General features: G+C 56.4%; 13 protein-coding genes and 1 non-coding gene across 14 annotated transcripts; 7 read left to right on the forward strand and 7 right to left on the reverse strand.

Annotated features, from left to right (window-relative positions):
• Positions 1-182: 182 nt before the first annotated feature.
• On the reverse strand, positions 183-1,428 carry MKK02DRAFT_43032 (PQ loop repeat-domain-containing protein; the record flags this gene model as incomplete). Its single annotated transcript, XM_053092250.1, has 7 exons — positions 183-262; positions 313-549; positions 642-825; positions 891-980; positions 1,036-1,193; positions 1,272-1,335; positions 1,384-1,428. 7 exons carry the CDS (start codon positions 1,426-1,428, stop codon positions 183-185), a joined length of 858 nt encoding a protein of 285 aa, XP_052948410.1.
• A 686-nt stretch (positions 1,429-2,114) lies between these two features.
• Positions 2,115-2,186, reverse strand: MKK02DRAFT_t37. The gene has a single exon. It is a non-coding gene; the product is annotated as a tRNA-Asp (tRNA).
• A 174-nt stretch (positions 2,187-2,360) lies between these two features.
• Positions 2,361-5,114, forward strand: MKK02DRAFT_43033 (protein transport protein SEC23; the record flags this gene model as incomplete). Its single annotated transcript, XM_053092251.1, has 9 exons — positions 2,361-2,403; positions 2,508-2,679; positions 2,749-3,043; positions 3,092-3,412; positions 3,458-3,616; positions 3,662-3,901; positions 3,945-4,522; positions 4,572-5,043; positions 5,091-5,114. The coding sequence occupies 9 exons, from the start codon at positions 2,361-2,363 to the stop codon at positions 5,112-5,114; spliced, it is 2,304 nt and encodes a 767-aa protein (XP_052948411.1).
• A 105-nt stretch (positions 5,115-5,219) lies between these two features.
• Positions 5,220-5,868, reverse strand: MKK02DRAFT_43034 (uncharacterized protein; the record flags this gene model as incomplete). Its single annotated transcript, XM_053092252.1, has 3 exons — positions 5,220-5,531; positions 5,598-5,746; positions 5,790-5,868. 3 exons carry the CDS (start codon positions 5,866-5,868, stop codon positions 5,220-5,222), a joined length of 540 nt encoding a protein of 179 aa, XP_052948412.1.
• Positions 5,869-6,112: 244 nt separating this feature from the next.
• On the forward strand, positions 6,113-7,188 carry MKK02DRAFT_43035 (uncharacterized protein; the record flags this gene model as incomplete). Its single annotated transcript, XM_053092253.1, has 3 exons — positions 6,113-6,418; positions 6,468-6,741; positions 6,791-7,188. 3 exons carry the CDS (start codon positions 6,113-6,115, stop codon positions 7,186-7,188), a joined length of 978 nt encoding a protein of 325 aa, XP_052948413.1.
• A 387-nt stretch (positions 7,189-7,575) lies between these two features.
• Positions 7,576-8,907, forward strand: MKK02DRAFT_36279 (Pyruvate/Phosphoenolpyruvate kinase-like domain-containing protein; the record flags this gene model as incomplete). The annotated part of the gene is made up of 8 exons (XM_053089390.1): positions 7,576-7,585; positions 7,653-7,786; positions 7,836-7,919; positions 8,020-8,254; positions 8,307-8,416; positions 8,472-8,549; positions 8,599-8,769; positions 8,830-8,907. The coding sequence occupies 8 exons, from the start codon at positions 7,576-7,578 to the stop codon at positions 8,905-8,907; spliced, it is 900 nt and encodes a 299-aa protein (XP_052948414.1).
• A 338-nt stretch (positions 8,908-9,245) lies between these two features.
• Positions 9,246-10,019, forward strand: MKK02DRAFT_43037 (uncharacterized protein; the record flags this gene model as incomplete). Its single annotated transcript, XM_053092254.1, has 1 exon — positions 9,246-10,019. One exon carries the CDS (start codon positions 9,246-9,248, stop codon positions 10,017-10,019), a length of 774 nt encoding a protein of 257 aa, XP_052948415.1.
• A 66-nt stretch (positions 10,020-10,085) lies between these two features.
• On the reverse strand, positions 10,086-10,800 carry MKK02DRAFT_43038 (uncharacterized protein; the record flags this gene model as incomplete). Its single annotated transcript, XM_053092255.1, has 4 exons — positions 10,086-10,408; positions 10,443-10,475; positions 10,528-10,597; positions 10,645-10,800. The coding sequence occupies 4 exons, from the start codon at positions 10,798-10,800 to the stop codon at positions 10,086-10,088; spliced, it is 582 nt and encodes a 193-aa protein (XP_052948416.1).
• A 634-nt stretch (positions 10,801-11,434) lies between these two features.
• MKK02DRAFT_36280 (major facilitator superfamily domain-containing protein) lies at positions 11,435-13,096 on the reverse strand (the record flags this gene model as incomplete). The annotated part of the gene is made up of 7 exons (XM_053089391.1): positions 11,435-11,678; positions 11,726-11,794; positions 11,838-11,946; positions 12,180-12,390; positions 12,436-12,651; positions 12,698-12,863; positions 12,918-13,096. 7 exons carry the CDS (start codon positions 13,094-13,096, stop codon positions 11,435-11,437), a joined length of 1,194 nt encoding a protein of 397 aa, XP_052948417.1.
• An 801-nt stretch (positions 13,097-13,897) lies between these two features.
• On the forward strand, positions 13,898-15,052 carry MKK02DRAFT_22459 (putative cyclase-domain-containing protein; the record flags this gene model as incomplete). Its single annotated transcript, XM_053086569.1, has 6 exons — positions 13,898-14,067; positions 14,106-14,162; positions 14,196-14,312; positions 14,356-14,420; positions 14,468-14,804; positions 14,839-15,052. 6 exons carry the CDS (start codon positions 13,898-13,900, stop codon positions 15,050-15,052), a joined length of 960 nt encoding a protein of 319 aa, XP_052948418.1.
• Positions 15,053-15,261: 209 nt separating this feature from the next.
• On the reverse strand, positions 15,262-16,370 carry MKK02DRAFT_32040 (Pyruvate/Phosphoenolpyruvate kinase-like domain-containing protein; the record flags this gene model as incomplete). Its single annotated transcript, XM_053088428.1, has 5 exons — positions 15,262-15,412; positions 15,502-15,624; positions 15,672-15,734; positions 15,780-16,064; positions 16,117-16,370. 5 exons carry the CDS (start codon positions 16,368-16,370, stop codon positions 15,262-15,264), a joined length of 876 nt encoding a protein of 291 aa, XP_052948419.1.
• Positions 16,371-16,965: 595 nt separating this feature from the next.
• MKK02DRAFT_22817 (transporter-domain-containing protein) lies at positions 16,966-18,507 on the forward strand (the record flags this gene model as incomplete). The annotated part of the gene is made up of 4 exons (XM_053086630.1): positions 16,966-17,103; positions 17,192-17,376; positions 17,421-17,968; positions 18,113-18,507. Coding segments are annotated over 4 exons (1,266 nt in total), but the record flags the coding sequence as incomplete, so codon positions are not given.
• Positions 18,508-18,983: 476 nt separating this feature from the next.
• On the reverse strand, positions 18,984-19,648 carry MKK02DRAFT_43044 (VPS4-associated protein 1; the record flags this gene model as incomplete). The annotated part of the gene is made up of 4 exons (XM_053092256.1): positions 18,984-19,320; positions 19,371-19,376; positions 19,429-19,541; positions 19,601-19,648. The coding sequence occupies 4 exons, from the start codon at positions 19,646-19,648 to the stop codon at positions 18,984-18,986; spliced, it is 504 nt and encodes a 167-aa protein (XP_052948421.1).
• Positions 19,649-19,813: 165 nt separating this feature from the next.
• MKK02DRAFT_23375 (amidase signature domain-containing protein) lies at positions 19,814-21,739 on the forward strand (the record flags this gene model as incomplete). Its single annotated transcript, XM_053086724.1, has 8 exons — positions 19,814-20,201; positions 20,250-20,363; positions 20,412-20,568; positions 20,614-20,716; positions 20,758-21,087; positions 21,137-21,271; positions 21,306-21,567; positions 21,621-21,739. The coding sequence occupies 8 exons, from the start codon at positions 19,814-19,816 to the stop codon at positions 21,737-21,739; spliced, it is 1,608 nt and encodes a 535-aa protein (XP_052948422.1).
• Positions 21,740-21,903: the final 164 nt, after the last annotated feature.

Consider the following 21,903-nt stretch of genomic DNA (forward strand, 5'->3'; position numbering starts at 1 on the left):
TTTTGCTTGATGCTTGATGCTCGATGCAGTACTCTTCGTATCGTTCAACGGTAGAACTGCTACGGACAGTCTAGGCGTCAGTCTCGACACAAGGAAGGCCGCTGGTACAAGAGGGTTGCTGATATTTGGTGGAATAGGCCAATCTTTCTGCATTCTGGTACACGCACACTCCACGCTCTACTCTATTCATCTAAAACGGACCGAAGAGATGCTGTACGGAAGACCGAGTAGTTCGAATGTCTGCTTCGGATAGAGGAACCACCTGACAATCAGCTGATACCTCTGATAGTGATGCGGCAAAAGGGGACATACCGATACTGGATGCCACTCTTGAAGTGGACCGCCCTATCACATCCGCCGAATCTACCCGGGCTGAAGCGGTCGTCAAAGCCGGTACCGATCCTACATCTGTCACGCCATTCATCGCGAGATCAGCGGGCAAGCTATCGTCTGTACCGAGAACGAGACCGCAGAGCATGATTCCGATCCAGAGGACGAGTTCTGTACCGTATATGACCGCGCCGAGGGTATCGAACGGGACTCGGAAGACTGGTGGATCAGCTCTCGGCCTTCTGTATCAGACCATCGATGTAGACCTCAGACCATCTGATACACCGGTCTGCCGGTAGAGGAGAACTCACGGAGCGATAAGAGACTTGTCAGATCCCCGAGCGCATCAATCCCCACGAACAGAAAGCTTATCCCGCGCACGGTGCGCGTTTGATAAATATCCCAATAGTGCCTCAGGACACCCGAAGCGAGGAGGGCGGCCGAGATGGCCGCGACGAGGATGGAGGGCCATTCGAGGTGTTGCGCAATAGCAAGCTGGGCGATCAGCACCCAGCCGGGCCACTCTACCCGCGGGGACGACGAGGAAATGAGGGACTTACCCTCAGTGCGTAGACTAGACCCACTTCGATACCTGCCAGTATGGACCCTATTCCGCACGCCATACTGGCGACTTTCAATATCGACCATTTCTACCTCGTCAGCTTGCTCCCTCGATCTCCTCTGTGTGCCCAGAGAGAGACGCACAGCGTTGTAGTACATGCACTGTGCCCAAGTGACGAGGCTCAGCGCAGTCAGGATCTGCGCCTGGACCTGGAGAGCCGGGTGGAGGTTGTGCGATATGTTGTATACGCCGAGAGGCACGCCCGCTATTGCCCAGAGGAACATCATACTTGCGTGCAGGCCTAGGGGATCAGCTTCCCTTGGTCTTTCAGACATCATTCGCAACCCTCGCAATTCAGGCCCGGGGCAATGTGACTGACCTCGCGCATGGTGCCTGCGGTAGTTGACGATAATCTGGGGGATAAGCTGGATGGACCAGCACACCTTCAGTCGTCAGCTCTGTCAGCTCGAGAGCACGATGGGAGAGCGTACCGCGCCCGCGACAGCTAGGGTGGTCGCTGCTGCTTCGTTCTCCATGCCAGCAAGCGTTGTGGGTTGTATTGCCGAGACAGGAGGTAGGAGCAAAAGGAACGAGCGCAGTCCGAGTCGAACTTATGGTGCAGGACACTTAGTCACCGCCACATTCGGCGATTCCCGGGAGGAGGCGGTATAATTGCCGTAATATTGAATTCCGGGTGCCAAAACCTAGTGATTCGGCTTCTTTCGGCCGAGCCGGACCTCGCTCACTAACTCGCATTCCGATAGCGTAAGAATTGGCCAACTTATACCGTTCATTAGGAAAAATCCTAATGAAATATCTTTACATTAGTAATATAATTTCATTAGGATTCCCTATTAGAGCGCGCGCACTGCCGGCAGCTGTCCGACGCGTGTGGAGGCAGGCCGTTTCTGCAGCGAGGGGCGTGCTACCATGCAGATCCTCACCTCTGATTTTGTACTATCGCTCGGTTCTCCCCTCGATCTGCCTACGTTGTAAAAATGCATATCATGGCCGTCTGAAGCATCCTGCAGAGCCCAAACTCGCGCAAACGACTCGAAATCAGTCGCGGCACTCAGCCGCCACCACGGGAAGCCGGAAATCGCCCAAAAAGGAAATCTAAAATCCGGGAATCCGCCCGAAGAATTTCGCGGTGGTAGCGGTGACTAAGTGTCCTGCACCATAACAACGAAGTGGAGGCAGCATACGCGACAAAAAGAAGAAGCTCTCTGCCAGAGAGTCGAACTCTGGTCTCAACCGTGACAAGGTTGCATACTAACCGTTATACGAGCAGAGATGCAAGCTTTAGCTTGTGAAGGGCGATGAAACGACAAATATAAACCGTCACAGACACATGCGACCGGAGTCAACGGGAGCAAACCGGTCGTCTCCACGTCCAAGCATCTCAAGACACGCCAACAGCCCATTCCTCTCCTCCATATCCTCCTCCACATCACAGCGATCAGGCAGTATGGCGAGCAACGGTAACTTTGAGGACGTGGAGGATCGGGATGGTACGTCTCGTCTTCCAGTCAGGGGCTTGCTGCTGGGTTTGAGGCGGGAACGAGCAAGGACCGGAATGGTCGAAGGAGGAATGGCGAATGCTGATCCCAAACAGGTGTACGGTTCTCGTGGAACGCGTGGCCGTCCAGCCGGATCGAGGCAACTCGGACCGTCGTGCCCATCTCGGCTCTCTATACGCCGCTGAAGGAACGCGAAGATCTTCCGCCGGTCCTGTATGAGCCTGTTACGTGTAAAGGGACGTGTAAGGCGATTCTCAACCCGTACTGGTAAGTTCCCTGCCTTTCCTGTGGCATCGCCCGTACACTGCGACGCATTGGACCCAGCTGATATGTTAGCCAAATCGATGTCCGAGGCAAAATGTGGATCTGCCCCTTCTGTCTCCAGCGCAACCCCTTCCCCCCGCACTACAAGGACATCTCAGCCAACAACCTGCCCCCAGAGCTTCTCCCCAAATATACCACTATCGAATATACGCTGTCGCGTCCTGCGCAGATCCCGCCCATCTTCCTCTTTGTCGTCGATACCTGCGTGGACGAGGATGAACTCAAGGCTCTCCGTGAGACCTTGGTCGTCAGCTTGAGCCACTTGCCGCCTAATGCTCTCGTCGGGTTGATCACTTTCGGCACTATGGTATGTCCCTTCCACTTCGTGTCAGGCCGAAGCGAAGCTGACCCCCAGGCAATGGTCCACGACCTCTCCTCTGCGGACTTCCCCAAATCCTACGTCTTCCGCGGATCGAAGGACTACCAATCTAAGCAAATCGCCGACATGCTCGGTCTCAACCCCGCCAGCTCTTCGCGACCCATGCAGCCGATGCGTCCGGGCCAGCCTATGCCTGCACCGGCAGCGAGCCGGTTCTTGCTGCCCGTCCAGGCGTGCGAGTTCCAGCTCACCAACATCCTCGAGGGGCTGCAGAGGGACCCATGGCCCGTCGAGCAGGATAAGCGGCCGTTGCGGTGTACCGGTGTAGCCCTGGGAGTGGCGACTGCTATTCTCGAGGTAAGCTCAGTGGTACCGAACGATCGGCGAGAGCTGATTGGATAGTCGGCGTTCCCGAACACCGGAGCGAGGATCATGCTCTTTGCGGGCGGTCCGGCGACAGAGGGACCGGGTATGGTTGTCAGCCCAGAGCTGCGCGAGCCGATTCGGTCCCACCACGATATCGACCGAGACAGCGTCAAGCACTTCAAGAAGGCCACAAGAGTGAGCTTTTCGATACTCGGGGTGGGGTCCAAGCTGATCTCCTAGCATTACGAAGCCCTATCGAAGCGTGCTTCAGCCAACGGCCACGCGATCGACATCTACGCTGGTTGTTTGGACCAAGTCGGTCTGCTCGAGATGAAATCTCTCACGAACGCTACCAACGGCTTCATGATCATTTCCGACTCGTTCATTACTGCCATCTTCAAGCAGAGTTTCCTGCGGACACTGGTCAAGGACGATCAAGGGTATCTGAAGATGGGCTTCAACGGTACTTTCGAAGTCTTGGTAAGTTACTAAGCCCGCAACGAAGCTCCAAGCTGACTCTTAGACCACCAAAGAACTCAAAATCTCCGGTGTCATCGGCCACGTCATCTCCGCCAACAAGAAATCCCCCTCTGTCGGCGAGACCGAGATCGGGATCGGCCAAACGTCCGCCTGGAAGATCTGCTCCCTCACCCCCAAAACCTCCCTCGCCGTCTACTTTGAAGTTGTCACGCCCGCCGGCCAGCCGATGGGTCAGAACCAATCCGGCCTCATCCAATTCGTCACCCACTACCAGCACTCGTCTGGTCAATACCGGCTTCGGGTGACCACCATCGCCCGCACGTTCCAGGAGGGCGGACATCCCTCGATCGCTCAGTCTTTCGACCAGGAAGCGGCGGCGGTCCTGATGGCGCGTATCGCGGTTTTCAAGGCGGAGATTGATGATTCACCCGATGTGCTGCGGTGGTTGGACAGGATGTTGATTCGGCTGTGTCAGAAGTTCGCCGAATATAGGAAGGAGGATCCGACGAGTTTCCAACTGGGTCCCAACTTTTCGATTTATCCTCAGTTCATGTTCCATCTGAGGAGGAGTCAGTTCCTGCAGGTGTTCAACAACTCGCCAGATGAGACTGCATTCTACCGGTAGGTTATTTCTTGCACCTAGGGTTTGGGGATGGAGGCTGACTTCCAGCCACATTCTGAACGACGCCGACGTCAACAACTCCCTCATCATGATTCAACCCACTCTTGAATCGTACGGATTCGACTCGGACCCCCACCCCGTCCTCCTCGACTCAGTCTCTATCCGGCCCGACGTCATCCTCCTCCTCGACACCTTCTTCCACATCCTCATCTTCCACGGCGAAACCATCGCCCAGTGGCGCAAAGCCAACTACCAAGAGCAGGAGGGGTACGAAAACTTCAAGGAGCTCCTCGAGCGCCCGATCGAGGCTGCACAGGAACTCCTCGAAGACCGTAACCCGATCCCGCGGTATGTCGTTACGGACCAAGGAGGGAGTCAGGCGCGGTTCCTCTTGAGCAAGTTGAACCCGAGTACGACGCATATGAGCGGAAGCAACTATGGGGGCGGAGGACAGCAGGGGCAGGCGATCTTTACGGATGATGTCAGTCTGCAGGTGTTTATGGAGCATTTGAAGCGATTGGTGAGTGCCTTTTTTGGTCTGAGAAGGGAGTTGAGCTGATTCGTTAGGCGGTGGGAGCTTCCACGAGCTAGACATCCAGTATATATGATGGGTGATAATGCATTGAATGCGGCTATGCTGTTGTACAAGAGCGTTTCTGTCGTTGTGAAGCTGCGGAGACGTCTCATCTGTGCCATCTAGGCTGACCCCGCTACTCTCCCCTCTACACTCTGTGTGATCCGCTCCTCCCTCGCCGCCTCGTCTCCACCAAATCGCCCCCTCATAGCCTCCCACCACTCCCTCCTGCTGTTCTGTATCAGCGCCTGCCGCTCCTCCAGACTCGCCCGCTGATATCGCCTCGAGAATTTCGTAAAGTCCGCCGTAGAGAATCGTGATTCCGCGGATGATGGGATTGCGTTGGGTGAAAATGAGGGCAGTGGGGTGGTGGATGAAGAGGCGATCTTGGAGTCTGATATTCTGGGTATTTGGGTCGAGACGTATGGTTTCAGCTGAGTAAAGTCAGCTCTCCGTCCGGTCCATTAGAAATCAGAGTAGCAAAAAGACTGGCAGCTCACATTTGTATTGGCGAGCACCTCCGGTCCAGGCCCAACAAAGTACCGCACCTTCTCGTCAAGAAGCCTGTACTTTGCCTTCCCCTGTACGACGTGTTTACCTGGTGGACCGGTCCTGTGTCCTCCGCCCGGAACGTAGGATTGACGGGTACCTAGACGTCAGCGCTGCTCTTCGGCCTATGGGGCAGGATCTACCCTTGTAAAAGTCCTTGTTGGCTCGTTTAGGCGTCAATGGGAGCCGACTGGCACCGAATAGGGAGGTAGAAGGGCGCATTGTAGGTGTTGTATAGTGGGATAGGCTGAGGTGTAGAGTACCAGAGACGGAGTTGGTGGTGGAGCACTTTGGGTGGCAGAATTTTGGTTCCGCCTCCACTTTGGCTGACCACCTGGGTTGCTGCAGCCTGCAACGATGCCTTGTTGACTTTGATCTCATAATCGCTCATGTATAGCTAGAGTGAGGCGCTGGAGCAGTCGCTGCCGCCGATATCGTCCGACACAATCGATAGCCAATCAGGAAAATGGTGTCCGCCAAGGTCGCCCGCACCCTCGGCAGCATCCGCTGTCAGAGCTCCTCGTCTCGCCTCGCTCCTGCACCGGAGATAGCAGCCTGGATCGAGCGCATCACCAGTCGCTCCGCCGAGGTGACTTACGATGACATTGACGATCGGCGCGCGTCCCAGCTACGGAGGACCTTACCTACGCGGCTAGGGCCAAAAGGCGGACTGGACCTGCCGGATAAGGGGACACTACCCAAGGCGCATCATTTGGCTTACTTCCAGCCGGGCAGTCTGCTGACTGAGCTGGGAGAGGATGGGTCTTCGACAGTGAGATACATGCTTATCATACTGATGGGTCGTCCCGCTGATCCTCAAGGAATACAATGCGCCCGCACCGTACCTCCGCCGAATGTGGGCCGGAGGGTCGTTCGAATGGCCATCTGACCCTCAGACCGCCCTCCGGATAGGCGAGCGAGCAACTCAAGCGAACAGTGTCGCTTCGGCAGAGTTCAAGAGCGGCATGATCTTTGTCAATCAGAAGAGGGAGCTGTATCATGATGATCCAAGGGAGTGGGCGGTGAGGGAAATCAGGACGCACGTCTTCCGGCGAGAAGTATCCGGGAACGAAGCTGTCAAGGCTAGGGCTAAGAGTAAGCTGCTGATCTTCTAGCTTCCTTGAACTGTAGCTTATACCCGTAGAGGAAGCCACTTCCGCCACGCCCCCCGCTGCTCCCAGCCACACCTTCACCTACACCCCTACCGCCCCACTCCTCTTCCGCTACTCTGCCCTCACCTACAACGCCCATCGGATACACTATGACCGCGACTGGTGCAAGTCGGTCGAGAACCACCAGGACCTGGTCGTTCATGGTCCCTTGACGGCGACACTCCTCGTTGAGCTCGCAGAGCGCGTCGCGCTGGATACGGGAACACATCTAAGGCGGTTTGAGTATCGGGCGACGAGTCCGATGTATGTGGACAGGGATATTCTCATGGAGGCCACACCGATGGAGGGGCAGGAAGGAAAGGTGGAGATGACGGCCAAGCAGGAAGGAAGGGTTGGAATGAGGGCGGTGGCTACTTTTGAGGCAGTCTAGTTCTAGGTAGACTCTAAGCTTTCGGTCAAGGTCCTTCGCTTTTAAGTTATCTCTCCTGGAGGTCGTGCTGCCTCGTCAAACATGAGCACCGGCCCACTCCCTAGCTTCCTGCTGGTACCCCCTCGCGAGCTATATTGGGAACCCCGGATTTCCCCGGACTCCGCTCACCTCCACCTCCCGGTGCCCCCAAAGCACTCTTCGACATCCATCTGACCTCGCTATAAGTGTCTATCATCACCAGTGATAGCGGCACAGCCAGCAGTAGACATGACAGCGCTCCGGAAGCTCGCTGATGGGGGCGTGATGGCTGTTGCGAGATCGCAACCCCGCTGCGCTCGATCCCTGTCGACATCGACGAGAGAGAAGAAGCTCATCCCGCGTCGAGCGATGCTATACGGTCGGTGCTCAAATTCATCATGGCCCCCGTCTCGCTCCTCTGAAGCTTCTAGCTGATCTCTTATCAGTGCCAGGATCTAATTCGCGGATGCTCGAGAAGGCGTTCGCTTCTCCAGCCGACTCGGTGTCATACGACCTCGAGGATAGCGTCTCGCCTGGTAAGAAGGCCGAGGCGAGGCGGATCGTAGCTGAGCTTCTGGACGTGAGCTTTTTGGATTTGAGAAAGTCACATATATCAGCTGACTGGGCAGGGGGAACGCAGGGTCAAGGGCGAGGTCATGGCGCGGATCAACGCTGTTGGGACGGGATTCGAGCAGGATGATGTGGATACTATCGTGAGTCCAGCATGGGTTCTGGGACTGTGCTCAGAGGCGGCTGGATAGCAACCACCCCTTGGATCTATGACTCTCGTGAAACATCGTGCTGATCGCCCAGCTTCGCACCCGCCATGTCGAAGCCATAGCCCTGCCCAAGACGAATCACCCCGACCACCTCGCCTGGCTCGTCTCGCGTATAAAACAGCTCTGTCCGCCCGAGAAACAAGCGAATGGCTCGAATCCACTCCGGATCATCGGAATGATTGAGTCTGCTGAGGCTATGGTTGGGATCAGGGAGATTGCGAGGGCGGGAGAGGGGCATCTGAACGCTTTGCTCTTCGCGGCGGAAGACTGTCAGTATTCTGGCGGGGCAGAGGCGAGGACAGGACGTGGGCTGATGGACAGACTGTGCGGACGTGGGTATCACCCGGACAGCGGAGCGGACGGAGCTGCTCTACCCGAGGAGCCAGCTCGTCACGACGGCGAAGGCTTTTGGGCTACAGGCGATAGATTTGGTAAGCTGAAGAAGATACCGCTGGGTCTGAGACAAGAAATGTCCTGATCGACCAGGTATGCGTGGACTACAAAGATGAAGAAGCACTCCGAAGGGAATGCGAGGAAGGGAGAAGACTAGGCTTTGACGGAAAGGTACGCTTGACCGCTATGAGTGCAAGCGAATCATAGCTAATACAGCCAGCAAGCCATTCATCCCGCTCAGGTCGATATCATCCACTCCGCCTACTCTCCCTCAGAGGCCGCCGTCCGTCATGCTGCGAGAGTGCAGGTCTCGTTCGAGATGAATGATCGACTGGGGAAGGGGAGTTATTCGCTGGATGGGAAGATGATCGATGCGCCAGTGTACAAGCAGGTGAGCAGTCCATGCATCTATGTCACTATTAGGGATGAGCGCAAAGCTGATAACATGCAGGGTTTGAGGGTTCTGCTGAAAGCGCGAGCGGCGGGTATGGCCATACCGGAAATCAGCGAAGACGATGTCAAGGCTTGACCGGCGCTTCTCTTGTTGACCAGGCTCACACTGCTTTCATCCGAGAACGACCTCAAAGTGGCTGACTGCTTTCGAGGTCGCCGCACACTTCGGATCATGGAGTACTGACTACTCGCGATTAATACTGTCCAGAGTGTTCTGGAGCAGAGGAATCTCGTGACTCGACCCCTTCATCCTCCTCTCCTTTGCTCTCAGAGGATGTTTCCGATGGACCTCGGCGTAGTCGCAACTTGCGATATCGCTGGCGGACATCGTCCTGATCCATCCTGCATAACACCTCATACCAGAAAGCCCAAACAGCAATCTCGACATTCCATCAATCGCAAGCTCATACCGTCATGGAATTCAGCTCGGCCGACAATGCGCAGACTCTGGTCACCTCGCCTCATGCGCAAACCGCATCACCGCCCCCAGCCGTCCCCGTGCCAGTCGCCGCCATCATCCTTGCTGCCCCCGATACGCTCAGCGATCGAACACACCTGTCACACGACCTTCAGCCCTTCGCTGGTCTCCCTCTCATCGTGCATGCCGTCAAGCTCGTCCGTGGCATCGGTGCATCCCCCATCGTCATCGCACGTACATCGAGCGATGAAGCCAAGATCCGCGAGGCAGTCCGTCCCCACGTTCCAGTCGACGAGCTGATGTGCGTCAACCAGGACCAAGAGCAAGGACCCCTCGGCGGCCTTCGAGCCGGACTGTCCGATCTCCTTGAAGAGACGACCCACGCGCTCGTCCTGCCCGCTACGATGCCGCTGCTCACGATCAAAGCCTTGGAGACGATGAGGGCTGCGAGCAAAGTCGCGCCCCTCGTCCTCCTTGGGCAGGCCGCTTTAGGTGACGGAGAGAATGGGCCGGTGTGCTTTGATGTGCTTTGGGCAGAGGTGGAGCTGATCAGAGGAATCTTCCAGATCGATGAGGGCAAGCCGGTGGTGAGAGGGGGATCGATGGAGGATCTGGTGACCTTTGCGGCGGGGCAAAGGCGTAGGATCGCCACAGTGTGCGTGAGCGAGGGTGAGCTGCTCCGGGTGGACACGGCTGAGGACTTGATCGAGGCGGAGGGGATCTGGCGCAGCCGAGACGGGAAAGACCGAGGCAAGGCGTATGGAGCGTAGTTCTTGCCCTCGATCCACTACTCAGATGCCATAGCCCATACATACACGATACTACGTACTCATACATCACATATCCCGCCTATTCTGTTTCATTACCAAACTCTGATGAGACGGGTCCTCATCCTTCGTATAGAACTTGGTCCCGTCCACCGCATCCCACCCATGCTCCTTCTCCAACGACTCCATGATACTCGTCAACTCCTCCCACTTGATCCGGCGCGCCTTCTTGTCTTCCTCCGGATCCTTCTCCTCCCCGTCCTTGATCCGCTTGACGCGGTACATGTTCTCGATGGCGGCCGCGGCGGGGTCGTCGGCGCCCCAGTAGGTGGAGAGGACCTTGGGGTCGACTTGCTGATACCATAGCTTGGCGTTCTTCTCTAGGTCGCCCTCTGGTTGTGTCAGTAGAGTTCGCAGGAAACTTACCTATCAAGTGAAGTATACCGTGCAACCACTTTGCTGAAGGATCAGCTCCGACGCTATTTGATCAGGCGTGTCAGAGATCACTTACCCCATTCATCCTCTTGCATCTTCCGGAGCAGGAAATGCGCCGAGAACAAGTCATCGTTCATCAGGTGGAGCTATCATATCAGCTTTGTTGCACCTCTGCGCACTGCCAACTACTCACTGCAGCCTCAAGAGCGGGATGACACATAGGCGACGCGATCTGATCTGAGAGATCGGCCCGATACGGCGGGTTCTTAGTATCGCTGAGATTGGACAAGCTGACGGGTGGGGGATCCCGCTTGAGGAGCTCCGTCACGCAGGGTGGTCGCGGTACCATCCTTGCGTCGGTTGCTGCAGATGACAGGAGGTAAAATGTGGTGTTTATGGGTCGCTATGGGACCGGTCACAGGCGCAAGTTGGAGATCGGTCAGGCACGGGCATCGAGATGGGTAAAACACCGATGACGTAGAGGTTGCAACCCCATGTTTCAGAGTGCTTGCCCTGCGACCCACGCAGTGGCTCGCGCGAGGCACAGCCACTGGTTCGCATGCAGTGGCAGCTGGAGCCAGCGCAAAAACTCGCTCCTGATCTCAAGACACTGTCAGGTCCATCGCGTGTCTCATCTGGCCAGGCTGGCTAGCTAGCCAGGCAAGAGCACCTCCGAGGCTCGCACACCGTCACAGGCCATATTTGCCTCCCCTTGCGCTGAAGCCACTCTACCCTCATCTCACGAGCATCTGCTATCAGTGCTCTCATGCATTCCAGCATGGGGTCAGGAGCTCTAGGTATGCCCTTTGCGAAGCAGTCTCGCAGCGGAACTGAGCGAATGAGAAGTCCCAGATCACATACGCGGACGATCTTCCATCACTAAAAGAATTTCGGAATTATCATTTGCTGCATAATTCCTGCGATATAAGAGGTATCAGCTCCCCCTCCACCCGCCCAATTCGCCTGATTCATCCCTGGAGTCCCTACATCACGAAGCGGAAGTTGGGATTGTCGCCACCATCCACGGACTGCTGCAGGCGCACGGTCGGGTCGTGTTTGCCGTACTTCTCATCCTTCTGCCTGTTGCGCCACTTGAGATAGTACGTGCCGGTGATTGCGAGAATGATATTGGCGAAAAGGCCAGCAGCGCAGATGGAATTGCCCTTGATGTATCGGGGAGGGTCATCATACACGTTTGAGCCAAGAATGGAGCCAAGCTGGCCCATGCTACTCAATCAGCCGACGTCAAGACAAAGAGGAGTAAAACAACTTACACGAGAAAGGTGATAAGAGTAGCAGCTCGCTTCGAGTCAGACTCAGCGTTCGTGGCGCACCATGAGAACCTGGATATCAGCGCACACACACTACGGTAGTAGAAAGACCTACATCAGCGGCTGAGCGATGTACATCCCGATGACGGTAATGTAGACCGCAAAGTACCTCGCACCGATGGATGGGGCAAAGGCAATGACCATGTAGCCGATGCCACCGATCCCTTGGCCGGCAGCAATCCACCAACCCCGGACCGAGTATCGGTCGGAGAATTAGGCGCAGCCGATGGCGATGAAGAAGGCAATAATATAAGGTGGGGCGGAGAGGCCCTGAGCATTGATACTGGTGTAGCCCATGTCTTTGATGATGGCCGTGATGAAAACCGGCAGGCTAACCAATCAGCTAAGCGCAGTGTTGATGATGGCGGGTGGTAAACTTGCGAATTGAAGGCTGCACCGCCGAAAAAGTGAATGAGACCAATCCACCACGTCCAGGGCTCCTTGAACCCCTGGAGCATGTGACGCCAGGTAAACCCATGTTTCTCGACAATGACACCGCGCTGGACGCGCTCGAGGGCGATCTCTTTCTGACGTCCGTTCAGGAAGATACACTTGTCCGGGCCGTTGGGGATGAACAGGAAGATGAGAATGCCGCAAAGAAAGGTGGGCTACGTGGATCAGCTTTAGGCTAGACGTCTTGTGAACGGACTCACGGATGATTCAACAACATAGACTAGGCGCCAAGGAGTCAACGAGGTCTTGAGCTGGACAAGACCGTATGCCATCGCTCCGGCCATGGCGTTGGAGACACAAGACGAGGCCTGGAAGATCGCCCAGCGGAAACCGAATTCGCCTCGAGGGTAAAGCATGGTAAAGTAGAAGGAAATGGCAGGGCCGCCACCGGCTTCGAGTGCGGCGATAACCACCCGCTATCATATCAGCAGCATTCGAGAAGTTCTAGTGGAGCATACTCACGCAGACCATCATCCCAGCGAAGCCTTGGGTGACGCCTTGGAGGGCTGAGGTGAGACCCCAGAGGAGGACGATGGAGCCAAGCCACAATTTGGGTTGAATGTACTTGAGCATGATGAACTCCCATTGGAAGAGAGTGTAAACGACGTAGAAGATAGTGAGGAGTGCCCTGACCGTCAATACTGATCATATAGCTCCGCCTCCAGACGAGGCTGGTACTCACTGATACTGCTGGGTCGACAGACCAAGGTCAGCACTCATGCCGGCTGTGTTTGCCACCCCGATGTTGGCCTTGTCAAGGTAAGAGCAGACGTTCATGAAACACAACAAGGGCAGCATGAACACGTCCATCCGGAATCGCACTGGACGAGTCAACTTGGATCTCCCTATCGACCTATGCATATTACTTGCCTGTCTTGGACTCTGCTTCAGTGTAGGACGGAGGGCCAAGGGCCTGCTCCTCCAAAGCTACATCCTTGTGCTCGAGCTGGTCGTCTTCCGCCTTGCTGTCGAGCGGGATGCTATCGAGTGTGGTCGACATGGCATTCATGGGTGCTCTGGCTTGTGGAGACATCGTACCTAGGCGAGATGGCCCCGTCTTTTGTGTAGCCCACATACTATGTAAACGTGCTGAACTACCCCAGTCTCCACAGAGCGCCCCGCTTTGCGGGGTTAGACACCGCCTGTCGCTTCACACCTCTGAGCTACACCGAGACTGATATCGCTCTGACTTCGGACGTTCTGCATTTCAACTTCCATCAGCTACCGCGCGAAGCATAGGTGACAGGAATAGCATTCTTACGGAGCCTCCCGTCTTGGCACATCATCCACCCGAACAGCTGCCGCTTGACCATGGCCATGATAGCGGGCCTCCGACGGCCCCCAACCCCGACTCAGCGCCGAACGAGCTGCCAACGTCGGATCATCGGCGTTCCATGCATCGGGTCCGATCAAGTGTCGGAGCTCGATATAGATGTGGAGCTAGTGGAGGTCGGCCCGGCCCGGCTGGGCCTAGTATCCGACCCAGCAGCGATCCATCATCCAGTACATTCCGATACGCCGGGATTGCGCTGCCGGCTGAGCAGCATAAGCTGCACCGACCGCTACCTGCTCGCTCGCTCGCCTGCCCGAGTGATGGTCAGAGATGCCCTTATTATCATCAGTCGATGCAAGCACCGCAATCATACACTGATCACTAGCATTATGGCAGGCTGCGGCTTTGACGACCTGCCGCTCACGCGCCCGGGCCCTCCTTTGAACGCATGGGGCCTCTACGGTGAAGGGGACGAGTATGGGCGCCTCAACCTGATCACGGCTCAGACCGTCCAGGCTGGTCTGCGAGAAGCTAAAGAGGGAATCACCATCAATCTGAAGTAAGTCAGTCCGATGGGCACACCGCTGATGATTACAGTCTTCCACTCGATACCATGCCCCTCAATCCGACTCGAGCACCACTGCGGCACGAGATGTAAGTGCCTCCATCACGATGTACTGATGCTAGTATTCATCGGACCCACTGTAACGACGATCATGTGTCGTTCAACACCCAGGGCTCGACACAGTGGGATGGGTTCAGGCACTACCCGTACCTCAACTATCCCGAGAAGCAGCAGTACATGTGAGCTGTCCATCGGTCTCGGCACCGTCCCGCTGAACAATAGATACTACGGAGGCATGACGTCTGACGAGGCGAGAGACCGCTCAAACCACCGCTGCGGGATACAAAGTGAGTCCAAATCTCTCCTGTAGGCTGAGTTCTCGCTGATACGGCAGATTACGCCAAGAAGCCAATTTCGGGTCGAGCACATCTCCTCGACATCGCCTCCTTCCTCGAAAGACATCAGAGATCCCCACTGTCCTACTTTGACGCCAGCACACCCATCGACCTCGAAACCCTTGAGTCCTGCGCTGCCGAGAGTAGGGTGGTATTCAAGCCAGGCGACATCCTCATCGTCCGTACGGGGTGGACCGAGGCGTTCTTTGGAATCAGCGAGGAAGAGCGACAGTCATTGCCTCATAGGCAGAAACGGGGCAGTTGCGGGGTCTCGTCCGATCCAGAGGTACTGCGCTGGCATTGGGAGAATGGGATTGCCGCTGTTGCGTCAGATGCGTGAGTCCTGTAGTTGTCGAGGCTAACGGTACAGAGTTGCGTATGAGGCATACCCATCCGTCAACTCGCCAAGTATACACGAGACGTTCCTAGCTGGTTGGGGCATGCCGATCGGGGAGCTGTTTGACCTGCGGGAACTGGCAGCGGAGTGTAAGCGACTCAAGCGATGGACCTTCTTCTTTACCAGCATGCCGTTGTATGTGAACGGAGGTATAGCTTCTCCGCCTAATGCTCAGGCGGTGTTGTAGAATCTATAGGTAGTCATGCAGGTGCTTTTGGACTTCGATTTGAATTGTGACCCGCAGATGCTATAGTCAGTGGAGAGAGTCAGCCTACAGCTATCGAGCCACCAAGCATGGTCTTCAACTGTCGCATGACATTCCAGTGTTAATACGAACAAGATCGACTGTGGGTTCGCCATGGCCAAAGTATACATGCCATCTACAGACCCCCACACTCACTGCCCAGCCAGCTTCTGCGTCATCTTCCTACATGACTCCGCCCCCGCCTTCATGACGTTCAGCAGCATCGCATTATCGGCGCCCGACATCGAGTAGCGGGCATTGGAGTGGGTCGAGGCAAACTTCTCAATGAGATCAGGCCGACCGCTGTTGAGTCAGCGCTTCCCTTCCCGGCTCCTTCTGTCTCCGTCCATTCCCCTCTTTCCCTTCCTCCGAGACTCAAGGCTGTGACTCACTTGAGGCCACCGATCCCAACGCTGAGAAGACGCCCATCTATCGACACCTTGGCCGCCGCTTCAGACACGATTTTATACACCTCCGTCAGGCGGGGGTGGTCAAACTCGCCCGCTATACCCATACTGGTGCGTCAGCTCATCCCCCACAAGCAGAGGAAAGAGGTGCATACTCGGCTGTCAGATCCGCACTACCGATCAAGAGGACATCCACCCCAGGCACCGCCGCAATCTCACTGCGGCGTCAGTATAGTCTACATTTTACTGGTCGTCAGACTCACTCGACGACATCGAGAGAACCCTGCGTCTCAATCATGCAGATCACGAGCGTACTCTCGTTGGCGAGCTGGTTGGCGTACTTGGGGGCTACGGCCGCGTATCGAAGCGCTGGCATACCCGAAGTGGCTGACCGCTCGCCGAGCGGTGGGAACTTGGCGTACCGTACGACGATCTGAGCTTCCTTGGCGTTCTTGACGTGTGGGACGATGACTGCTTGAGCGCCGCCGTCGAGCGCGCGGGACATCCAGTCCGAGGTATTGGCGGGGACGCGGACGATGGGGGTTACGCTACGGTATCAGCTTTTATTCTGTGCTTGTGGAGGATCAGGGGAAGACATACCCGACTTGGAGGGCAGCACAAGAGAGCTGATTCGTCGCCTCGAGCCCCATCGATGAGTGTTCCAGATCAATCAAGATCGCATCGTATCCCGCCGCCGCTGCGTAGTGCACGATCTCGATATTACTGATGAGCTTGATGGAGAAGGAGTGCGCCAGCTCCCCCTTGTCGAGCTTGATCTTGACCGTGTTGGGAATGACGTACTTGCGGGCAGCGTTGAGGCCAGCATCTTCGCTGATACCACCTGTGCTGGACATGTTGGCCGATTGTGAGTCTGAAGGGGGATGAGAATGGCAGTAGAGGGGACGTTTGGGCAGATTTGTGATCAAGTAGGAGAAGTGAAAGCGCTTGTCGAAGATCAGTGTCTCTTGTGGCCCCCCCCCCATTACTAGGCTTCATGGGCCGGAACTCATGGCCTCACACGAGCCGAATAGCACCGATTCGGTCCCGACCGTCGGTGTTGACTCCGAAGCTCACCTCGACCTCGCTGCGGCAGGTCCGGCATCAGCGATATCTCGTACCTCGAGCGAATTACGGTGCAGGCAACTACGGCTAGAGCTGTACGGTGTCCTTCAGCAAGGCAGTCTGTCGGTTGATAGAAGGTGATGCTGGAGTCCAGTCTTTCTATCTATTGGTCTTCATCCAATATGATCCACGTCCGTGCGTATAGATCTGTAACGTACCGTAGCTTTTCAGCTCCGGCCCGGTCTCACCGAAAGCAACAACATCACTGGGAGCCTCTTCTCCCTCTCCTACATATGCCCATGTGCAGTACTCTCATAGTCCGAGCACGATGACCCGCCTCTGTCTCGGCCTAGCCATATTCTGGGCCGCTGCACACCATATTTTACGGGCTACCACATCACCGCGCTCAACGGGATCCAAGCGGCGATCCTCTGCGATGCGCCGGTCGAGACGGCACCATGGCGGATGTTGCCTAGTTGGATGTTGCCGTACGTGGGGACACTGAAGGGGTGTGTGCCCATGAAGGTGAGCTTCCGGGAAGGCGAGAGCTCCTCGCTGTCCCGAGCGGCAAAGTAGATCCCAGATTAGCAGGAGCTCACGCTAATGCGAACAGTCGTCCAGATTCGGCGTGATCGTTGCGCTGTTCACGGCCGGTGGTCTATTAGGCTCGGTTTCCGCTTCTCAAATCACGCCGATGATCGGACGAGTCGGTACTCTACGTCTAGCATCTACGTTGTGTTTGCTCGGATCGCTATTCCTAGCCATCTCAAACACCACCAACGACATGATCTTCTCTCGGTACGCCCATTCCCCTGCACCGCCTATAACCCGCTGATTGCCAGTTTACTCGTCGGCATAGGCTGTGGCTTCTCAACAGTGACAGTTCCCCTGTATCTGACGGAGCTCGCCCCCTCCCTCCGGAACAACCTCGGTATACTCAATCAACTCGCCATGGTCCTCGGGCTCATCTTCGCCCAATCCCTATCTCTCCTCTTCAGCCGGCAATTCGCATGGCGATACGTCCTCGCTATCGCCACTGCATTCTCAGCGTGTCTCTTGGCTCTGAGCTTCTTTGTGGCGGATGTCAAGCCAGAGGAGAGCAAGTCGGCGACGGGGGACGAAGAGCGGCCTCTCTTGGGTGAGGCGGTATTGGCCGAGAGGGAAAGGGAGAGGGAGCATATGTCTATTGGGATGGTGTTCACGTCGGACAAGAAGGAGATCAGGAGAGGATGTGAGTCTGATCTGGCTTACTGGTCCGACACGAGTGGGCTGATATGTAGTACGCGTCATTATCGTCACCCAGATTGCTCAGCAGATCTGCGGTATCTCCCCCGTTGTCTACTTCAGCACGAGCATCCTTCGACGCGTCTTTCAGGCGAATGCTGCCCTAGTAGCCATGTTGATCCTCCTCATCAAGTTCCCAGCCTCCTTGATGACAATTCCGGTTTTGCCCGTACGCCACTCTGCTCTCCTTCAGATAAACCAGCTGACCTGCAGCGTACCGGATCACGCAATCTCCTAATCTTCTGCAAAGCCGCCGAAGCTACTTCCCTGTTCGGCCTCGCCCTCGGGCTCAACCTCGACCTCCCCGCAGTATCCGCCGTCTGCCTCATAGGCTTCATCCTCGCTTTCGGACTCGGTACCGGCCCGGTCACTTGGGTTGTCCTTTCGGAGGTTCTCCCGCCCGGCGCACGCACAGCTGGCGGATCAGTAGGCGTCAGTTTGAACGCAGTGACGAGCTTTGTCGTCTCGTCGACGTTCTTGCCCCTGCAGGAGTGGCTGGAGGGGGATCGGGGAGCCGACGGGGAACGGTCAGGGGAAGGGAATGTTTTCTTTGTGTTTGCGGCGTTCTGCGTGGCGAGTCTGATAGCTGTAAGGTGGAGTTATGGAAGCTATGAGAGGGCGGTTTTGGAGTCGGTCAGGTCCTAGGTGCGTCACTGGGGATCTCGGACAATCTAGAATATCTCTTGGTGATCATGGCAACTTTGTAGCTGGCGTATCGATGTACTGTAATCTTACTGTAGTGCCGGCATCTTCCTCTCCCTCTCCCTCTTCGGACCGGCCTCGACCAGCCTTTCCTTCGGTCATCCGCTCGTCCGCAGAGGCGGCCACTTTGCAACGAGAGACGTGGGGGCCGTGCCGTCGTATCTCGTGCGTGCCGCGTTTGACGATAGCGAGTCAATCTGGAGGATCAGCGATGTGGGCATAGTCCACACATGGCCATCAGGCTTCTCCCGACTACGGTGGAAAGCGGAGAGGCCGGCGAAAACTTACTGGCTTCCGCACATTCCGCCCCGTCGTATTGAGCACTCCAAGCCAGCTTCAACCTCGATCGTCCAGCCCATCCGATCCCCATCGACTTGATCCGGCGTAACGCTCGCACCGCTCATCCTTCCGCTCATCCTTCAAAATCCCCTCGGCACCTGCGGCAACCCCTTGCCGACCTCCTTCGCCCTCATCCCCATCTCCTTCCGCTTGATCTCGTTCCGCCGCATATCGAAGATCTGCCTATGCAGCGCAAACTTGCGATGCGTGGCTGCGGGCGTTGCGACCGGTACAGGCGAGGCCGTCGCCGGCGGCGTAGCCGATGCTTTCTCCTTCTCCTTATCCTTCGAGTCCTTGTCGGACTTGGCCGAGTCGTCCTTTTTGGTCTTTCGGGATTCGTACTCTGATATTACGCGCTTGACATCTTCGGCGGAAGGACCGGATGGGGCTGGAGGAGCGGAGGGGATGAGGGAGGCGCTGTGGTATGAGCTATGTCCAGGCACCATCGTCTGGTATAGAAAGCTTACAACCCTCTGAATCCCGTCAGCTATGACACCCTGTCAGGCAGCGCATCGAGCAGCTTACGGATCAGTCAGATGACCCTCACAGGTGTATACGAAGTCTTGGGTGTTCAAAGTAGCCAATACCGTCGTCGTCTCGCGTCGACAGATATAGCATGATCGAGGCGTCGCTACTTTCTGCAACGAGTAAGCTGGGGAGCCAGAAAACATGCCAGGGAGAATTTAGGCTGGCTTACCCGCTCATAGTATATATTCTGGAGAGGAGGAGTCGATGCGGAGGCCATGATGTCTGCAGCGGACCTATGAACAAAGGGGAGTTGAAATTGGCGCATCGTCCAAGCTTAGGTGGTGCTGTGGGGTCTCCGGGCGTCATTACGGCATCCCCCCACCCTCCCGCGAGCTCAGTCAAGCTACTCGCCTGCTATCTTGTTGCCGCACCTATAGCTGCCATGTCCACCGAGCCATCCTACCAGCGCATAACAGCCGACTTCAAAGCAGCCTTTGAATCTCGTATACCGACGGAGCTTCTCCTCTCCGACCTCCCCAAAGATGTATCCAATCTCGTCTCCACCTCCGGACTGCTCGACCCCGCCGAAGTCGATATTGTGCAGATGGACGCCACGGGCCTCCGGGATGCTCTGGCATCTAGACAGGTGTCAGCGGTAGCTGTTACTACTGCATTCCTGAAGGCTGCGGGTATAGCTCATGGGGCTACCAACTGCCTCATGGATTATTTCCCGGAGGAGGCGCTGGAAACGGCGAGGTATCTGGATGCGGAGATGGAGAGGACTGGGAAGCCTGTGGGACCGATGCATGGGGTACCTATCTCTATCAAGGGTATGTCTGGTGGCTCGGATGAGATCAGGGAGAGAGCTGATATCGTAGACCAGATGTGCGTCAAGGGCCGGGAGATCACTGCGAGCTTTGCTTCGTGGGTCGGCAAGAACGTTCCTGAGAAGGATGGGGTCTTTGTGCGGATCTTACGGGAGGCTGGAGCTGGTATGGCATTCTGCAGAGTATCAGACATGTATGTCGCTGATCAGCTAGTATTCTACGTCAAGACGTCAATCCCGCAGGCTATCATGCATCTCGAGACGGACAGCTTCCTCGGACCCACTCTGAACCCGTACAACCGCGAGCTCACTTCGGGCGGGTCAAGTGGGGGCGAGGGAGCGCTTATTGGATGCCGAGGTAGTCCCATGGGGTACGTCATGACCTTCCGTGTCGCAAGGCTGTCGCTGATGAGCAGTCTCGGAACCGATATCGGGGGAAGTATCCGTAATCCGGCCGCTTTGAACGGGATATACGGCTTCAAACCTACGGCTACCAGACTGCCCAAGGGCGGAAACAGGGTGCGTCTCCAGCTGAGGTCCTTGACTGGGCTGATGGGAAGGCACCGATGGCAGGCCAAGAGTCCATACCCGCAGCTATCGGCCCGCTCGCCCGGTCCGCCCGAGACCTTTCACTCTGTATCGAGACCGTCCTCGCTGCTGAGCCGTGGCACCTCGATCCTACTCAGGTCGGGATGAAGTGGCGTCCGGACGAAGTGGTCTGGAAGGGCGGAGACAAGCCGAAGATTGGGGTCATGTGGGATGATGGGGTCGTGGTTCCTCAAGCCCCAATGCGAAAGGCGTTGAAGCTGGCGGTAGAGAAGTTGCGAGCGGAGGGGTACGAGGTGTTCGATTATCGGCCCTTCAAGCAGTCTGAAGGGTGGGACATCATCGTCGGTACCGCTATCATTGTTCCAGGGAGAGAAGAAGCTGACCTTCCAGACGTCCTTATACTTTACCGATGGGGGCCAGACTATCCGGAATGCCATCGAAGCGTCCGGCGAGCCTATGTTACCTCTCACAAAATGGATTCTGGAGCAGAACCAACGGGACCGCCCTGCACTCGAGTTGTTCCAGGTACGTCTTCTTTCCGGGCTCAGCTGACGACTAGTTGATACAACGCCGAGAAGCGTTCAAGGCAGAATACAACGCCCATTTTGCCGCATCTGGAGTGGACGTAATTCTCTGCCTGCCAGGCCCAGGTCCGGCCCCGATCTTGGGTACAAGCAAGTACTGGTGTTATACTTCCATCTTCAACCTCGTGGACTATCCCGCGGGAGTGTTGCCGACGGGGACGTTTGTGGGTTTGGAAGACGTGAGGGAGCCGGAGAGGGAGTTCCTTAGCGAGCAGGATAGAGAGGTATGGGCTGCTTGTGAGTTGAGGAGCTTAGGTTTGAGGCTTTCATACGAGTGGCTGACCGAGTAGACTCGCCGGAGAAGATGATTGGCGCTCCGCTTGCACTGCAGGTCGTAGCGGGCAGATGGGAGGATGAAAAGGCTCTACTGGCTTTGCAGATGATCGATCAAGTTTTGCTCGGCAAGTGAGTCAGGCGATCTATGCAGACGGATGAAAATGGTCGGATGAGAAGAATGCACGGCCTTCTTGCTAGTACTGGTGGACTCTGGCTGGCCTCGAAGCTCTATCGCGGCCGAGGCTGTCTGCTCAACGCTGAAACATCCGAGGTATGCACATGAAACATGACGCACGG

This window comes from Dioszegia hungarica (assembly GCF_025882075.1).
Source record: "Dioszegia hungarica strain PDD-24b-2 chromosome Unknown MKK02contig_6, whole genome shotgun sequence".
Lineage (NCBI taxonomy): Eukaryota > Fungi > Basidiomycota > Tremellomycetes > Tremellales > Bulleribasidiaceae > Dioszegia > Dioszegia hungarica.